This window comes from Rhipicephalus microplus, chromosome X (genome assembly GCF_043290135.1).
Source record: "Rhipicephalus microplus isolate Deutch F79 chromosome X, USDA_Rmic, whole genome shotgun sequence".
Taxonomy (NCBI): domain Eukaryota; kingdom Metazoa; phylum Arthropoda; class Arachnida; order Ixodida; family Ixodidae; genus Rhipicephalus; species Rhipicephalus microplus.
In genome coordinates, this window is record NC_134710.1 from 211,627,108 (window position 1) to 211,643,166 (window position 16,059).

General features: G+C 45.1%; 1 protein-coding gene across 2 annotated transcripts in view; it reads right to left on the reverse strand.

Moving 5' to 3' along the window:
• LOC119187710 (cell division cycle and apoptosis regulator protein 1) overlaps window positions 1-16,059 on the reverse strand; it is a 274,460-nt gene that overhangs the window by 160,391 nt on the left and 98,010 nt on the right. For both annotated transcript variants that reach the window (XM_037435792.2, XM_037435791.2), the window contains one exon: window positions 4,551-4,637. In XM_037435792.2, coding sequence (XP_037291689.1) covers window positions 4,551-4,637 — 87 coding nt within the window. The remainder of the gene's footprint in view (window positions 1-4,550; window positions 4,638-16,059) is intronic.

The window sequence follows — 16,059 nt, forward strand, 5'->3', positions numbered from 1 at the left end:
GTAAGTGCTGCAGCTCAGAACACTGCCGTGTGTGAAAGTTCCCTGCGACAAATGATTAGGGAAATACTGCGTGAGGAACTTCGGGCCCTCTGCGTCCCTCCTACCCAACCGCCCGTCGCATCTGTTGCCGAAATCATCCGCCAGGAGTTGAGGCAAGCCGTTACACCACCGGCGCCAAGTCCTGAGCCATATCCAGCGAGCTACGCTGATGTGGTCAGTCGTCCTCCACCGTCATTTGTGGCGACACCCTTCCAGCCACGACCCGCAGCCGTACTTTGGTGGCAACGGGATTCCATGAGACGACCACCAGTTCGCCGAACTGACTTGTGGCGCATGGCCGACCGTCGACCTATTTGCTTCCGCTGCGGAGAACCAGGTCACATTGCTCGCTATTGCCGTCATAGCGATTCCGGCTTCGGGAACTTTTCTCGTCCGGCTTCTTTCCGCTCTGAAGACTGTCGTGCCCACAATGCCGATCAACTGTCGCCTGGCCAAGCAACTCCACCGCGACGCTGGCGATCTCCATCACTTGCGCGTCACCGTGACTTCCCTCAGAGCTACGCGGACGTCACCAGAGTCCGTTCGCCTAGCCCGCGCTGGGGAAACTAACTGCTGCGACCTCGGGGGGCAAGGTTTCCAATCGTCGAGACACTGAAAAGTTCCCCCTATCATCGCAAGAAGGTATGACGACAACGACGACAAATATGACGATGAATACTAATGCCGATGAAGTTGTACGTGCCGATCTTAGCATTCTCATAGACGGACATAACGCTACAGCACTGGTCGACACTGGCGCCGACTTCTCAATCATGTGACAAGAGCTCGCCGACTGCCTTAGAAAGGTCAAGACACCGTAGACCGGACTGCACATAAGAAGTGCTGGTGGTCAGCTGATGACTCCCACGGGTAAATGCACCACTCGACTTCGCATTGGAAATTCTCGCTTCATGGCCACTTTCGTCCTGTTGCCAGACTGCTGTAAAGAGCTAATTTTGGGCATGGATTTTCTTCACAATCATGGCGCTGTTATTAACATCCCTCAACGTATTGTGACGTTTTGCGAACATACATATGCCAACAACAGCAGCGACGAACCACGCGGCTATTTGCGAATAGCCGACGATGTGACGCTCTCACCGAGATCCTGCTGCCTTGTGTCGGTGTCCAGTGGGTGGCCTTGCTATAAAGAGTGATAGCGGAGCACACAATCACTCTTCTGTTCAGGCAAGGCATTTTCATCGCGAGGGGTATCCTGGCGCTTACTGGTGGACAGGCAGAAGTGCTCCTAACAAACTTCAGCAACGAGCGCCATCAAATCCAGAAGGGTACCGCAATTACCTACTACAACGATGTAGACCAAGCCAAGGATTGTTTTGCTTTGCAACCAGATGACGCGACTGTCCCCACCTCGACAACTTCGTCAATGGACATCTGCTCCACGCTACCGCCCTCTGATAAGAAGCGCCTGCTTGAACTTATACACCGATTCAAAGACTGCTTTTCGCGTACGTCAAAGGTCCAGCAAACACCATTGACCAAGCACCGTATCATTACTGAAGAGAACACGCGACCGATTCGGCAGAACCCCTACCATGTGGCTTCGAAGGAACGCGAGGAGAATCAGAAACAAGTACAGAAGATGCTCACGGATGACGTCATACAACCTTCGAAAAGTCCTTGGGTGTCCCCCGTGGTTTTGGTCAAGAAAAAAGACGGCAGCTTGCACTTCTGTACTGATTATCGCAAGTTGAACCAAGTCAAGAAGAAAGACACGTCTATCCAATGCCCCGCATAGATGATTCACTCGATCGGCTGCGTCATGCGCGCTTTCTCTTCAATCTACCTCCGAAGCGGCTACTGGCAGATAGAAGTCGACGAGAGAGATCATGAAAAAACGGCCTTTGTGACGCCCGATAGCCCTTACGAATTTAAGGAGCTTCCTTTTGGGTTGTGCTCGGCGCCAGCCACTTTTCAGCGTTTCAAGGACATCCTACTATCAGGCCTGAAGTGGCAAACATGCTTGGTTTATCTGGACGATGTTATTGTATTCTCAGCAACATTCGCGAAACATCTCGGCCGTTTATTCACTGTCCTTCAAGCCATACGTTCGGCTGGCCTTACTTTAAGACCGGAAAAATGCCATTTTCGTTTCAAAGAACTCAGCTTCCTAGGCCACGTCATCAGTCACGAGGGTGTTTGACCTGACCTGGCCAAAATAGATGCTGTAGCGCAATTTCCTGCACCACGTGAGAAAAAGGCCGTCAGACGCTTCTTGGGGTTGTGCGCCTATTATCGGCGATTTATCGAGGACTTTTAGTCGATTGCGGCACCATTGACACTTATTACACGTGAGGACATCCCCTTCTTTTTGGGTGAACAAGAGCAAATGGCATTCAATGAACTATGAAAATGTCTGCAAACACCTCCAGTCCTTGCGCACTTCGACCAGGACGCCCCTACAGTACTTCACACCGACACCAGCAATGTAGGTCTAGGTGCCGTTCTGGTGCAGTGGCAAGACGGCTGTGAAAGAGTAATAGCCTACGCCAGCAGAACTCTCTCTCGCACGGAGGAGAACTACTCAACTACCAAGAAGGAGTGTCTCGCCGAGGTGTGGGCGGTCATCAAATTTCGTCCATATTTGTATGGCGCTCCTTCAAGGTTGTTAGCAACCATCACTCTTTGTGCTGGCTCACCAACCTCAATCTGGCCGTTTGGCGCGCTGGAGCCTAAAGGTTCAAGAGTTCGATATGACCATCATCTATAAATCTGAGGCACACCGACGCCGACTGTCTCTCACGGTCACCAGTGGAGACTGTCGCTCCTGATGACGAAAACATCGACGCGGCTTTCTTGGGAGTTGTCGACACGGTCACTATTGCACGAGAGCAGCGCAGTGACCCCGAGCTGTTGCCACTCATTGAATATTTAGAAGGACGATGTAAAGACGTGTCGCGGTTATTTGCCAGAGGACTGCCATCTTTTTGCTTGCAAAACGATGTTCTCTATAAGAAAAACTTCTCACCAACCGGCAACCCGCACTTGCTCGTTGTGCCTGCCTCTCTTCGAACAGAAATTTATGAAGCGTACCATGACGAAGCAACTTCTGGTCATCTAGGCTGCACACGAACATTGTGCCGACTACGATGCATGTACTACTGGCCAAAGTTGCCTGCTGCTGTTAACCATCACGTGCGAATTTGCACCGACTGCCAAAGATGCAAAGGGCCGTCTAGCAAGCTAGCCGGTCTTTTACATCCAGTCGAAGCACCAGCGAAGCCGTTCAATCAAATTGGAATGAATTTCCTGGGTGCCTTTTCAACTTCCACAACAGGGAACAGATGGATAATTGTGGCCACCGATTACCTCTACCGTTATGCGAAGACTAAAGCTATGCAGCGCGGCACAGCAGCAGAAGTTGCTCAGTTCTTCATCGAGACATGGTCCTTAGGCATGGCGCTCCGACAGCAGTGATTACAGACAGAGGGCCTGCCTTCACCGCAGAGCTTTTGGAGACAGTTCTCAGACTCAGCGGTACAGCTCACCGCAGAACAACTGCATACCATCTGCAGACAAACGGACTGACAGAGCGCCTCAATAGGACCCTCACAGACATGATCAGCATGTACGTTGACATGGAACATAAAAACTGGGATCAGATATTGCTGTTTGTGACCTTTGCCTGTAATACCGCTCGACAAGAAACCACTAGAATGACACGGCTCAGTCCCATCTATGGTCGCGAAGTCACGACAATGTTGGACGCCATGTTGCCGCCTGAGTGTGACGACACCCATGTAGATGCCGAAGAATTCACTCAGCACGCCGAGGAAGTCAGACAGGTCGCGCGTGTGCGCATCTGTCATCAACAGGATCAAGATGCACAACGGTACGACCACCGACACAAGTTTATTAGCTACACACCAGGCGACAAGGTCTGGGTCTGGATTCCGATACGTCGACGTGGACTTTCTGAAAAACTGCTGAGACGGTACTTTGGCCCATACAGCGTCACACGTCGCTTGAACGACGTGAACTACCAAGTTGTTCCCGACAGTGACTGCAGTTCTAAGCGCCAAATGCATTTAACCGAAGTTGTGCACGTTGTGCGTATGAAACCGTAATCATCGAGTTAATTAGCTCCCGGTTACCGTGTTGGTACGACCACTTCATTCGCCTGGTAGGGTGCCTAAGTTGCGGATCGGGACGATGCCTCTTTCGGAGGGAGGCAAATGTCACGAGCTTGATCAAGAAAGACGATGACATTTATGCATGTGCCATGAAGTACTATGAAATGGATGAAAAAGAAGAACTCGCTTGCGCGTTAGATTAAAGAGATCGACCTGCTTCTGCTGTCTCAATCTCTACGGCAAGACCACTGCTTTGACGTCGTGACACTATACTGACCTGGCATATACTTGACCAAACAAAGCAAAAACAACAATGCTATAGTTACCCCTCATAGACAAAGTGAAAGAGACACTTCAGAAGCCTGTTTCTACATGCAAAGGAAGAAAATTATAGAACCAAAGCAAATGCATACTTACAGTGCTCTGCCCTGTGCCTGCTTTCTGTCCTATCTATTAACTGAGTATAAGAAATCTTCTCCCCATCAGAGCGACTGCTCTTGTTTTCTGCAATAAGAAAATGAGAGATCAACAAAATGTACTCAAACCCTACCTATATAAACTACAATAATAAACACACAATATTCATGAGAACTAACAAACAATGATGCCTGCAGAAGTATAGGGGATGTTATTAGAAGTAATTGCAGATGTGAAGAGAAGTAAATGAAAAAATAAGTTGCCACTGGCGGGATCCAAACCTGTAACCTTTGTATAACAAGTCCAATGCTCATTTCATGGTGTTTTATTAATCTGTGGTTTTGCGTTCAACATTCCAAGATGAAGGGTAATGAGGCTAATATTGAAACGAAGGGCAACCGCGAAATGTGAGTGTTTAGTCACTTATGCAAATTGCATATAGGGGTTATACATAGGGACGCATTATTCGTAGGTCGCAGGTTAAGATCCTGCTGGTGGCAAGTTAGGAGTAATTGTAATCTAAATGAGAAGAAAGAAAACTGTACGAAAAGATAACATGCCCTATACTTCTCCTGGCATCATTTGTCTGTTAGTTTTCATTAATATTTTGTCTAACAAATAAAAAACGAACCTGTAAATTTACATTTTTTTCCTTCAATAATAATAAACACAGACACTGACTATACCAGAGATGTGCTTATAAGGAATTTTTCGTGAACTTTATTCACAAAGAAACTTTATATACAAAACTATCATTATAAGCTGCCATACCTCCCTACTCCATAATGCTATTAAGGGCTTCGGATTTAAAGCAATTTTCGGAGTAGCAAAATTTTCATACTGGAGTCCTTTGTAGCAGCAATTATATTTATAATTGTGGGGGTTCACCAACCCGAAACCATGATATGATTATGAAGGATGCCGTAGGGGAAGGCTCTAGAAATTTCAACCACCTAGGATTGTTTAATATACATGAGCCTCAAACATTTTTGCCTCCATCGAAAATGCAGTAAATACTGCCATTTTGGAGCATTTCGGAGCAGGTAATTTCGCATCTGAGAGCACCCTAGAAAAGATAACTGTAAATTCTAGAGCACATCAGCAAAGCGAGTTGCATATACATTCAAACGCCTGAATAATTATTATAGATTCTTATAAAGACCTGAATCAATATTTCAATTTGCAGCTAATCTCATGCCAAAAAAGCACGCCAGAGTACTCATTTCATTTTATAATGCAGAAATAAGGGTGCCATGCAGTTGGTTGTCGTGAAACAATCTCTTGAGCTATTCTTTTTTTCTACAAGAGCAAGTAAACTGAGTACTGGATCCATAAATTTGTATTTTATGAACTAATGCTTTGAATACAACTAGGTAGTTATGAAAATGCAGAGCTCCTGCCACAAATATAGTCTTGATGTTATTTAAATATGAACAATCTCTTGAGCTATTATTTTCCTACAAGAGCAAGTAAACTGAGTACTGGATCCATAAATTTGTATTTTATGAACTAATACTTTGAATACAACTAGGTAGTTATGAAAATGCAGAGCTCCTGCCACAAATATAGTCTTGATGTTATTTAAATATGAACAATCTCTTGAGCTATTCTTTTTCTACAAGAGCAAGTAAACTGAGTACCGGATCCATAAAATTGTATTTTATGAACTAATACTTTCAATACAACTAGGTAGTTATGAAAACGCAGAGCTCCTGCCACAAATATAGTCTTGATGTTATTTGAATATTGCACTTTTAAATAGCAAAAGTAGCAGGATTACCAACAAAGTTGCTAAGGCTGAGAGTATGGGCTGCATATATTAGGAAATCATACTTTGCATACATAACACTCATTTATGCATGAGCATCTACACACTTTGAATTTCAAAACTATGGTTATCACTGTTTTATAACAATTTATAAGCATAATTTTATTGTAGGAAACTACTACTGCACCCTTAAATGAAACATTGTTGTCAGGCGGTATTGGCATGGAGTCTTTGGCCAAAATTTTGTCAATACCAGGAACGGCCTGACAGCAGACACACCCCACAACCACGGAAACAAATGTCTAGAACAAAATTTTTGTAGAGGGAATTTCCTAGATGTGTGTAATCCTACGTGTCAGCTTTACATACTGTTTTAGAGAGGGCTTTCATTTAGCTACCATCAAATACTTCAACGAAGCCTCCATATAAAGATTCCCCCTTCTACATCTTTTTTTTTTAATTTCCTAGATGTGTGTAATCCTACGTGTCAGCTTTACATACTGTTTTATTTAGCTACCATCAAATGCTTCAACGAAGCCTCCATATAAAGATTCCCCCTTCTACATCTTTTTTTTTTAACTAACTGTACAGCACATACAGTTCCGATGAATTCATGTTCCGCAAGCATGGGTGTTTAGCACAGTGAGTCACACGGCTTCGGAGCTTGGGGCCTTCGGTTCTAAACCAAGCACTGCTAAGAAAATAATTTTCTTTTGTATATTTGTTTCTTCACAGCCCGTCTTGCTGACAGAAAGGCAGATCGACGGATACATAGTTCTTTCTCATTGAGTTAACACATAAATTCTTCGGCATTAAAAAGGATTGTCACAGCTTTGCCACAAGGGTGAAGCAGTGAATGAAATAGCAACAAATTGGAATATTATACAAAGTAAGGCTAGTAGCTAACTTTTTTAGTCCAGCCCAGTGTAACTGAAACAAAAGCCAACATGAGCAAACATGGCCGCTGCAGCAAGCAAAACAACCTTTGTGCCATCCTTTGCTTCAACCCAAACAGCACAGCACGAGAGCACAGTTTTGCCACAAGGGTGAAGCAGTGAATGAAATAGCAACAAATTGGAATATTATACAAAGTAAGGCTAGTAGCTAACTCTTTTAGTCCAGCCTAGTGTAACTGAAACAAAAGCCAACATGAGCAAACATGGCCGCTGCAGCAAGCAAAACAACCTTTGTGCCATCTTTTGCTTCAACCCAAACACCACAGCACGAGAGCACAGCTTCTACACAGATGGTCAAAAACTCTATGGCAGCACTGCCGTAGGATTGCATGGGATAGCACCCTTGTAACTTTTGAACAATCCTCCTAATGGACTGAAAGGACTGAAATGAGACAATTTATGACTAAGCAATACATCAGTAATATATCAGCCCACCATTATAGTCACTATCTAGAAAATAATTGTCATTTCTTGATGCATCCTCATTTACACATGCCTGAGAGACCCCAATTTCCATGCATATATTTTGGATGTGGCTTCTAATACATCACTGCTGAAAGTTCGCACTTGCATTCGTGTTACTCCCTGTCCCATCCGCTTACCGCACTTGACAATATGAATACATCACACACTTTTGTTGCCTTTGTCTTCAGATTGTGCCATATAGATATAATTTTCACTTCAAAATTTACATCAGAACTACTTTATTTATGGTGACCAGTTTTGTAGGGACCTGATGCAGTGGTTTCTAGTAATTGTGAGTACCAGTCATTATACCAGAAGTCCTGATGAGACGTTTCGATTCCCCGAGGACTGTTTAAAGGCATGGGGCATCTGCTGATCCCAGTCAAGGTTGGGCATAGGTGACCATGCCAGTGACAAAAGTGCCTATTTACTTTTTGGAGTATATTTTGAAGCAGGAAGAATACTGCTTTGGAGCAGTCATAAGTGTTTTCAGAGCACAAAAAATACTACTTTAGAGCAGTTATGGGTGTTTTAGGAGCAGATATTAAATTTGCCACATATTAAATGGAGTTAGGAGCATTGTCAAAGCATCTCGTAAATATTATTATTTTTTGTAAAATATAATTACCAGACAATAATCAAGGTAAATTTCATGTAGGAAACAATGACAGGTTGTCAAAAACGTGCTGTGAAATTAACTACAATATAAAATTATGGCAGAAATAAACCAAATGAGAAAAGCTAAGTGCCACATTTGAATTATAACCACAGTCCCATATAAATGTTGCCAAATAAGCATTAGATAATCAGTATGAGATAAAAACAATCCCGCTCATTTTCACATTTCACTGCGTTGGCCTGCAGGTCTAGCTGAGAAAAAAAGAAACTGCCGAATGAGGTAGATGCTTAACATGCAATTCTTGTCACACAAATGAAATCAGAGCTGATAATGACGCGCACTAGTAGCACACTGAGATGATGGTACACTGAGATGATGGTACACAGATTCTATTCAGTTTCTTCTCGGACTTATGAGTCGGTCAAACAGTAAACATTCGTCATTCGCATTCTCTCAGTGTCATTTTGGAGCAGAATTGGAGCAATCACTAACGAAAATTACTGTTTGGAGCAGCATGTAGTAGCAATGCTCTTTTGGAGCAGTTCGGAGCAATTGAAGCAGCACTTCCATCACTGCCATGCTCAACAAATCAAAGTAAGCAGTTCCTACCAGGGCCATGAAGCCTATCCTCCGGAATCCCCATAGGCTTTTCAGGCGAGGGAGGACAACTGGTGCATTTTGTCTTCACTTGAGCCGCAATCGTCAGTTGCTTTCACAGAGTTTCACTTCGACATAGAACATTTGACACATAGGGTGACGTACGTTATCGCCACTAGACCTTACATGAAACCTCATAAAAAAAACTGACGCCAATAGCAAAAACCTGGTGAGGTCTTTCTCAAACTGCTTAGCTTTGGGACCCGCAGTGCTAGAACAAAGCAACATTCAATGCCTCAATGGTGTTCAAGCAGCTCTTGAGGTTAAAAAAAAGTGTGATTAAAAACAAAAACCCTGAAAGAGGCACATTGTCCTGCATACCTATGCGATTTTACATAGTTATAAGTCGAATCCAACTATAACAAAACCTGCGACAATGAAATTTATGCATTAAGAAGAATTTTCAATTCCTTGTGATTTGCCCATAAAAAACATGTGAAATATGCCCAGTTCTGAATAAGTACCTTTCTGGAATACTTCCGCCTCAATGTAGTTTTCACGAGTATTTGCCCATAAGGAAAAGGAATTTGCGCGTCGTGACAGAAACGGGCTGCGACGTCGATGGTTGCTGATAGACGCCTGTGGGACAGGTATTTCCTGGTTCATCGGAAGCGATGTATGCCTGCTTCAATCGGTCAATAGAAATATGGACGTCACTGCCATTCACATGCAGGGTAAAGTTTTTGCCACTGCATTGGACAACCAGGTATGGTCAACTGTAGGGCAGCTGGAAGGGTTTCTGGACAGTGTCGTGAGGAAAAGTGTGCGTGCGCGTTCCTAGCTCCTTGATGACGAAAGGTGTAGGCTTACAGTGGTAGGCTGTGAGGGATGGGCGTAACGTGGCAATGGTTTGTCGGAGCCAGGTGACGAAGTTAGTGAGATCTGACGTCGTGGTGCTGGATGGCAGTTCAGTGAAAAATTCGCCTGGAAGACGGACTGGTTTCCTGTAGACAAGCTCAGCAGATGTAGCCTGAATGTTCAGCATGAAATCGGCACTGAAGAAAAAGAATAAACATGCACAGCCTAGCACTGGAAAGAAGACGAGGAAGTTGAGGGTGCAAAGGACAAGATGGCTGCTTGTCCGATTTCTCGCGTTAGCGCATAGTTTTCTTACATTTTATGGTGCCGAAAAGCCCGTGTGGAACATATCCCCTTCTAAGCGTGACTCAAGGGATCTTCTACTCATCCACGTCGTGTCGTGGGTGGCGAGGATCGACCGACCGATGAGCGCTTCGCTGATTGTTATTGGAAAAACCGGACGCCTGCCTACTCGCAGCCGAAAAGCTCGCATCATTGATCGTCTCAAGGCCAAGCGGGCAGCTCGACGCACACAGAATACCAAGCTACTGCAGGTGGCTCGAATGTTAATCAACGATCCCAACGCCGACATCGCGAAGCTCACAGGTATTCTCGACCACCTCAGTGCGAGTAACTTGGAACTATCAAGCATCAATGCCGCTCTCGAAGAGCACATTCTTGACGACGAGTTTGAGACAAAATATAACGCTGCGGCAGAGTACAACGACCAGGCGATAAGCATGCCCGCTCAATTACGCTGTCAGATCGCCGCTTTAGGGTGTGTTAGAAGCCAGCCGCAAGCAGCAGTATCAGCTCAGACTACCACTATGACGAAAGCTGATGCTCAGCCAATGACTGTACAGCCAGGACTTAACGCGGGAATTTCTTCCAGCTTACCACTACCTAAGCTCAGCCTTCCAACTTTTAACGGTGATATTCACAGTTGGACAGAATTTTGGGGACAGTTTGAGCAGATGTTTCATTGCAATGAGACCTTGCCCCCGACAACAATGTTTTAATACTCATGTAATTGCCTTGTGCGAGAAGTGGCAGCATCTATCGCGGGGCTACCAAACTCAGAATCATGCTATGCGGATGCCGTCGAAATTCTGAAAGAAAGGTTCGAAGACCAGAAGAAAATAGAACAGTATCGCCTCTGAGCTTTAAGAAATCTTCCCCACGTCATGTTGGAAAACGTAAGAGGTCTTCGGAAGTTGTACAACACCGCACAACTCCACATTCCCGTAGCCTGAAAGCTTTACATGTACCAACACTCAGCTTTTCTGCAATGCTTGTCGATATCCTGTGCAACGCCTTACCGCGCGACATTGTCCTGGTATTTGTGCGCGAAAAACGGAGAGAGACACTAAGAAGTACTACTCCCAATGCAGACCCTGTAGGTAATGTGTCGCATCAAGCACTTGCGATCTGGTCTTCAGAAGGCGAGCTGAATGACCTGCTCCATTTCACAAGGGTAGAATTATAAAGCTGAGAGCGGTGCTTTTTGACGCCAAGAGAGCGAAAGGAAAATGTTTAAAAGTTTAGAGACTGCAGTACCGCGTCAGTGTTGCATAACACTACTGGGGCAAAACGTGGAGAATGCTTCTCTTGCAGATTAGATAAGCATGGCACTCATACTTGTGACTCCGAAATTTCTCTGGAGTCAAAGAAGCAACAGCTAAGCGAAGACAATCGTTGCTTCAGGTGTACATCCTGAGGTCATCAGGCGCGGTCCTGCCATGTGAAGCTCACTTGTTCGCATTGCCATGGCAGATGCGCCTCAAGCATGTGTGACCCAAACTAAGAGGCAAGAAGGTGCACTTACATCTGGCAGCACGATAGCATTTGTGTCAGCCAACGTTGTACTCCGACATAATGAGTCATCGTGCATTCTATCGAAGATGGACAACGAAGTATACAGACATTCCGTGCTTGGGCAGATCACAACGATAACTCTAGATACATGAGGGGTACACTAGATGGTAGCAGTCAACGGTCATTTCTGAAAGATCTCGCGACTAAGCTACGACTCAAGGTCGTTCGGGAGACCAGAATCACATTCAACGTTTTTGGAAGAACGACAACTTCCAGAGCTGAAAAGCTGAAGGTTGTGAAAGTGCCTCTTCTTAGCCAGCATAATCTGCAAGTTTGCATTGTATAAGCCATCAAAGTGCCGTTTATTTGCCACGATGTTTGTACACCACCTGACAACCACCAACTCGTGAGACAGCTACGAGCTGAAGGAAAATTCATCGCTGATGAACCATGCTTCTTTGGAGCAGAGGCTGAACTCGGGCTGTCTTTACTCAACGGGTCAGATAACCTCTGGCAGATACTGACTGGAGGATTCGTGCGCAGCACAAATACAGATGGTTTGGTCGCTATAAATTTCTTATTTGGATGAAAGCTCCAAGGTTCAATTTGGTGTACAGCATTCATGGAGTGTGACACAAACTTGATGGTCTGCTCTCTACAAGTATATACTTCTCCGGACGAAGAGGCAACCTCACAGATCTTGCCGTCATTTTGGAAGCTAGAAGCGATGGGCATTACTGACCAAGGTGACTCGACCTCAAACCAAACACTGGAGCAATTTCGAAGGACAATAAGCCAATTACATGGAAGGTATACCGTTGCACTACCTAGGAAAGAGGTACTCAACCAACTACTCGGAGACAATCGCACCACAGCCCTCACTCAACTGCACAAGCTAGTGAAGAGGTTATCGCTAAAGGATGGCCAACTTCAGCGGTATGACACAGTTATAAGGCAGTATCCTTTGCTTGGACACGCAGAATTAGTGCCAGAAAGTGTTCCTAATGACCGAGCAGTCTACTACATGCCTCATAGAGACGTCATCAGGGAGGACTCATCGACTACAAAGCTGAGAGTCGTGTTTGACGTGTCGTCACACGAACGGGGTGTGCCATCCCTCAATGAATGCCATGAAAAGGAAGAAAACCTGAATCCGGAACTACTCAAGATTCTCATACGCTTTCGCTGGCAAACATTGGCAATCAACTCGGATATCGAAAAGGCTTTCCTTCAAAATAGAGATTCAGGAACTTGACAGACATGCATTCCGCTTCATGTTAGAAAAAAAAGGAGAGAAAGCACAGCGTAGCAAGTATAGTGCTCCATATGGGTGAGCGGGTGCGAAACTTTATTTGATGTGTTGTTAGAGTTACGAACTCTTCAATGGAAGAAGTCGGGACGGGGAGTGGCGAGGGGGGGGGGGGGACGGACGCTTTTGCTGGCACACCATAGCAATCAACTCGGATATCGAAAAGGCTTTCCTTCAAATAGAGATTCAGGAACATGACAGAGATGCATTCTGCTTCATGTGGTTTGACAAGGTTCCCGAGAGCCCAAACTATAACATTGTAGAATGGCGCATGACAAGGGTGTCCTTTGGGTCGACCTCAAGTCCATTTATTCTGATGACAACTATTCATCATCACTTGAACAATGTAAGGCAAGAAGACAAAGCATTATCCGCAGACTTGTAAAAAACCTTCAACGTCGGTGATCTACTAATCGGGGCAGACAAGTTTGAAGAATGTGTCAACATCTATCAGCAATTTAAAACAATAATTGAAGATGCTGGCATGAAGAAGCGTAAGTGGAAAACGAATGACAAGCGGCTGCAAGAAGTGTTTGAATGAAACGAAGAGCAAATAGATGGATCACACAAAACCTCTGTGTTAGGCATGCAATGGGACTTGACGAATGATCACTTGGAAGCCTCGCCAAGTTCTCTGCTTCACTACATGACTCAAGCCAAAAGTGACACAAAACGTACCCAACTGAGAACTGTTTCTAGAGTTTTCGATCCCCTTGGCATATTATCTCCATTCACGGTGACAGCGAAGTTGTTTCGATTATGGGTTTTAAAGAGTCCTTGGGATGAAGACCTGCCAGCAGAGATAATGACGCAATAGAAAGAATGGAGCTCGCAAGTTATTCAGCTTCCTTCCCTGAAATTCTCACGATGTGTAAGAAGTTTCACGAAAGCAGAGTTAGTGTCACATGAAGTTCATGTCTTCTCTAATGCCAGCTTGAAAGCCTACGGGGATTGCGCTTGCTTGAGAATGGTTGACATCCTTGGCCACGTGTCCATGTCACTAGCAGCAGCGAAATCACGAATATCACCGATAAAAGCAATTACACTGCCAAGACTGGAGCTCATGGCCGCAGTCATAGGAACAAGGCTGATGAAGTATATACTGCTGTCGTGGGATGGGAAGTTGGCTCATTATGCCATGTGGACGGACTCCATGATAGTGCCGAGTTGGATATGTGGCGAGCACCATATGTTTGCTCAATTCATCAGAAACAGAGTGAGAGAGATTGTAGACACCGCTGGACTAGATGTATAGAGGTACTGTCCAGGTGAGCACAATCCAGCAGACTTATTACCTTGATGTATATCTGTGCAAACATTACACGAGAACAGTGCCTGGTGGAAGGGTCCTCTATGGCTGGATCAGTCAAGATCAACATGGCCTACAGAACCACAAGGATTTCCTGCTTCCAACAAAAAACATGACATCAATGGGTGAACCGATGACCGTTATTCTTCACGCCAAGCCACTAAAGGAAATTCTGATTGATGTCACAAAGTTTAGCCGTCTGCAAAAGCTTCCGTGTGTCACAGCTTGGGCCTTCCGATTTGTGAACCAAAGCCATAGACGCTTTGTAGTGACTTCGACCACAATATCAGCAGAAGAGATAGCCAACGCCGAAAAGTTTTGGATTGGTCGCGTCCAACGAGAGGCTTTCCTTACGAACATACAGCAGGCCAGCAACAGAAAAGCTCCTCATAATCACTCTATTTTGAGAGACCTTCACCTTTTCATTGATGAGAGTAAACTGCTTCGACTCGGAGGCCGACTAGAACGAATGGACACTACATACAAAGAAAAACATCCCGATATTTTACCAAGGCGCAACACCTTCACAGTGTTGGTGTTTATAGAGACTGCAGAGCATTACATGCAGGCGTTTCATGTACCATGGTACAAGTTCACCACCGCTTCTGGATCACTCGTGCTCGTCAGAAAATTAAACCAATTATAAACACCTGTTTTCTGTGCAAGAGGTATCGCATAAATCCAACAAAAGTGTGGTATGCTCCACTACTGCTCGACCGACTTGTTTGAAGTAGGCCATTTGAAGTAACGGGAATCGATTTTGCTGGACCCCTTCATATAAAGCAGAGGACTCTCGCGGACACAGCTTTCAAAGAATATATTTTGCTGTTCCCGTGCGCTACCACTCGAGCAGTCCATCTGGAATTGAAGAGTTGGCTTTGAACTGAAACCTTCCTTCTGGCATTTGGACGATTTCTTGATCGAAGAGGAGTGCCGCTGATGCTTTACTCAGACCACGCATTGACCTTCAAAAGGCTTCACGAGACCTGAAAGAAGTATGGAAGGTCATGAAAAGCTCTCCTTTTGCGCCCTTCCTGGCTACGCACCGCATATAGTGGAAGCTCGTTGTAACAGGAGTGCCTTGGTGGGTAGGATGCTGGCAGAGGCTAGTTAGGTCAATAAAGTGTTCACTACATAAAATACTTGGAAAGAGTTACCTCAACAGTGAAGAGACAGAAACGGTGCTACTTGAAGTGGAAGCAGTAACCAATCCACGACCTCTGACATGCTATTATACTGACGCAGCAGAACCTACTCCTATATGCCCCGCCCATTTTCTGGTAGGATGTCCATTTAGTGCTTCTTCGGGGTCACATAGCTCCAAGTATGAATCTAGATTCACCCAAGCAACAATGAACGACCTTACTAAGTTGAGGTATCGTGAAAAACTGCTTGATCACCTGTGAATGTGATGGAGAAAGGAGTACCTGCTGGAGCTGCGAGCACTCCATCGGTATCCATTGCGATTAGCAAGGACATAAAAGTGGATGACATCGTTCTTGTCGAGCAGCCATTTGTTTCAAGGTGCATCTGGCCCCATGGCCGTGTGTTAAAAGTTGTTCCCAGTCAAGATGGTGTAGTACGGGCCTGTCGAATCAAGACACAACAAGGAAACATTGTGCGGGGACCAGAAGCTCTACAAGCTAGAGATAGCCTGCAACTGCGAGGATGAAGAAAAAGAATAAACATGTGCAGACTCGGTCTGCGAGACAAGACGAGGAAGCTGAGGATGCAAAGGGCAAGGTGGCTCCTTGTCTGATTTCTCACGTTAGCGCATAGTTTTCTTACAGGCGCAAAGACCTAGAATGACGGC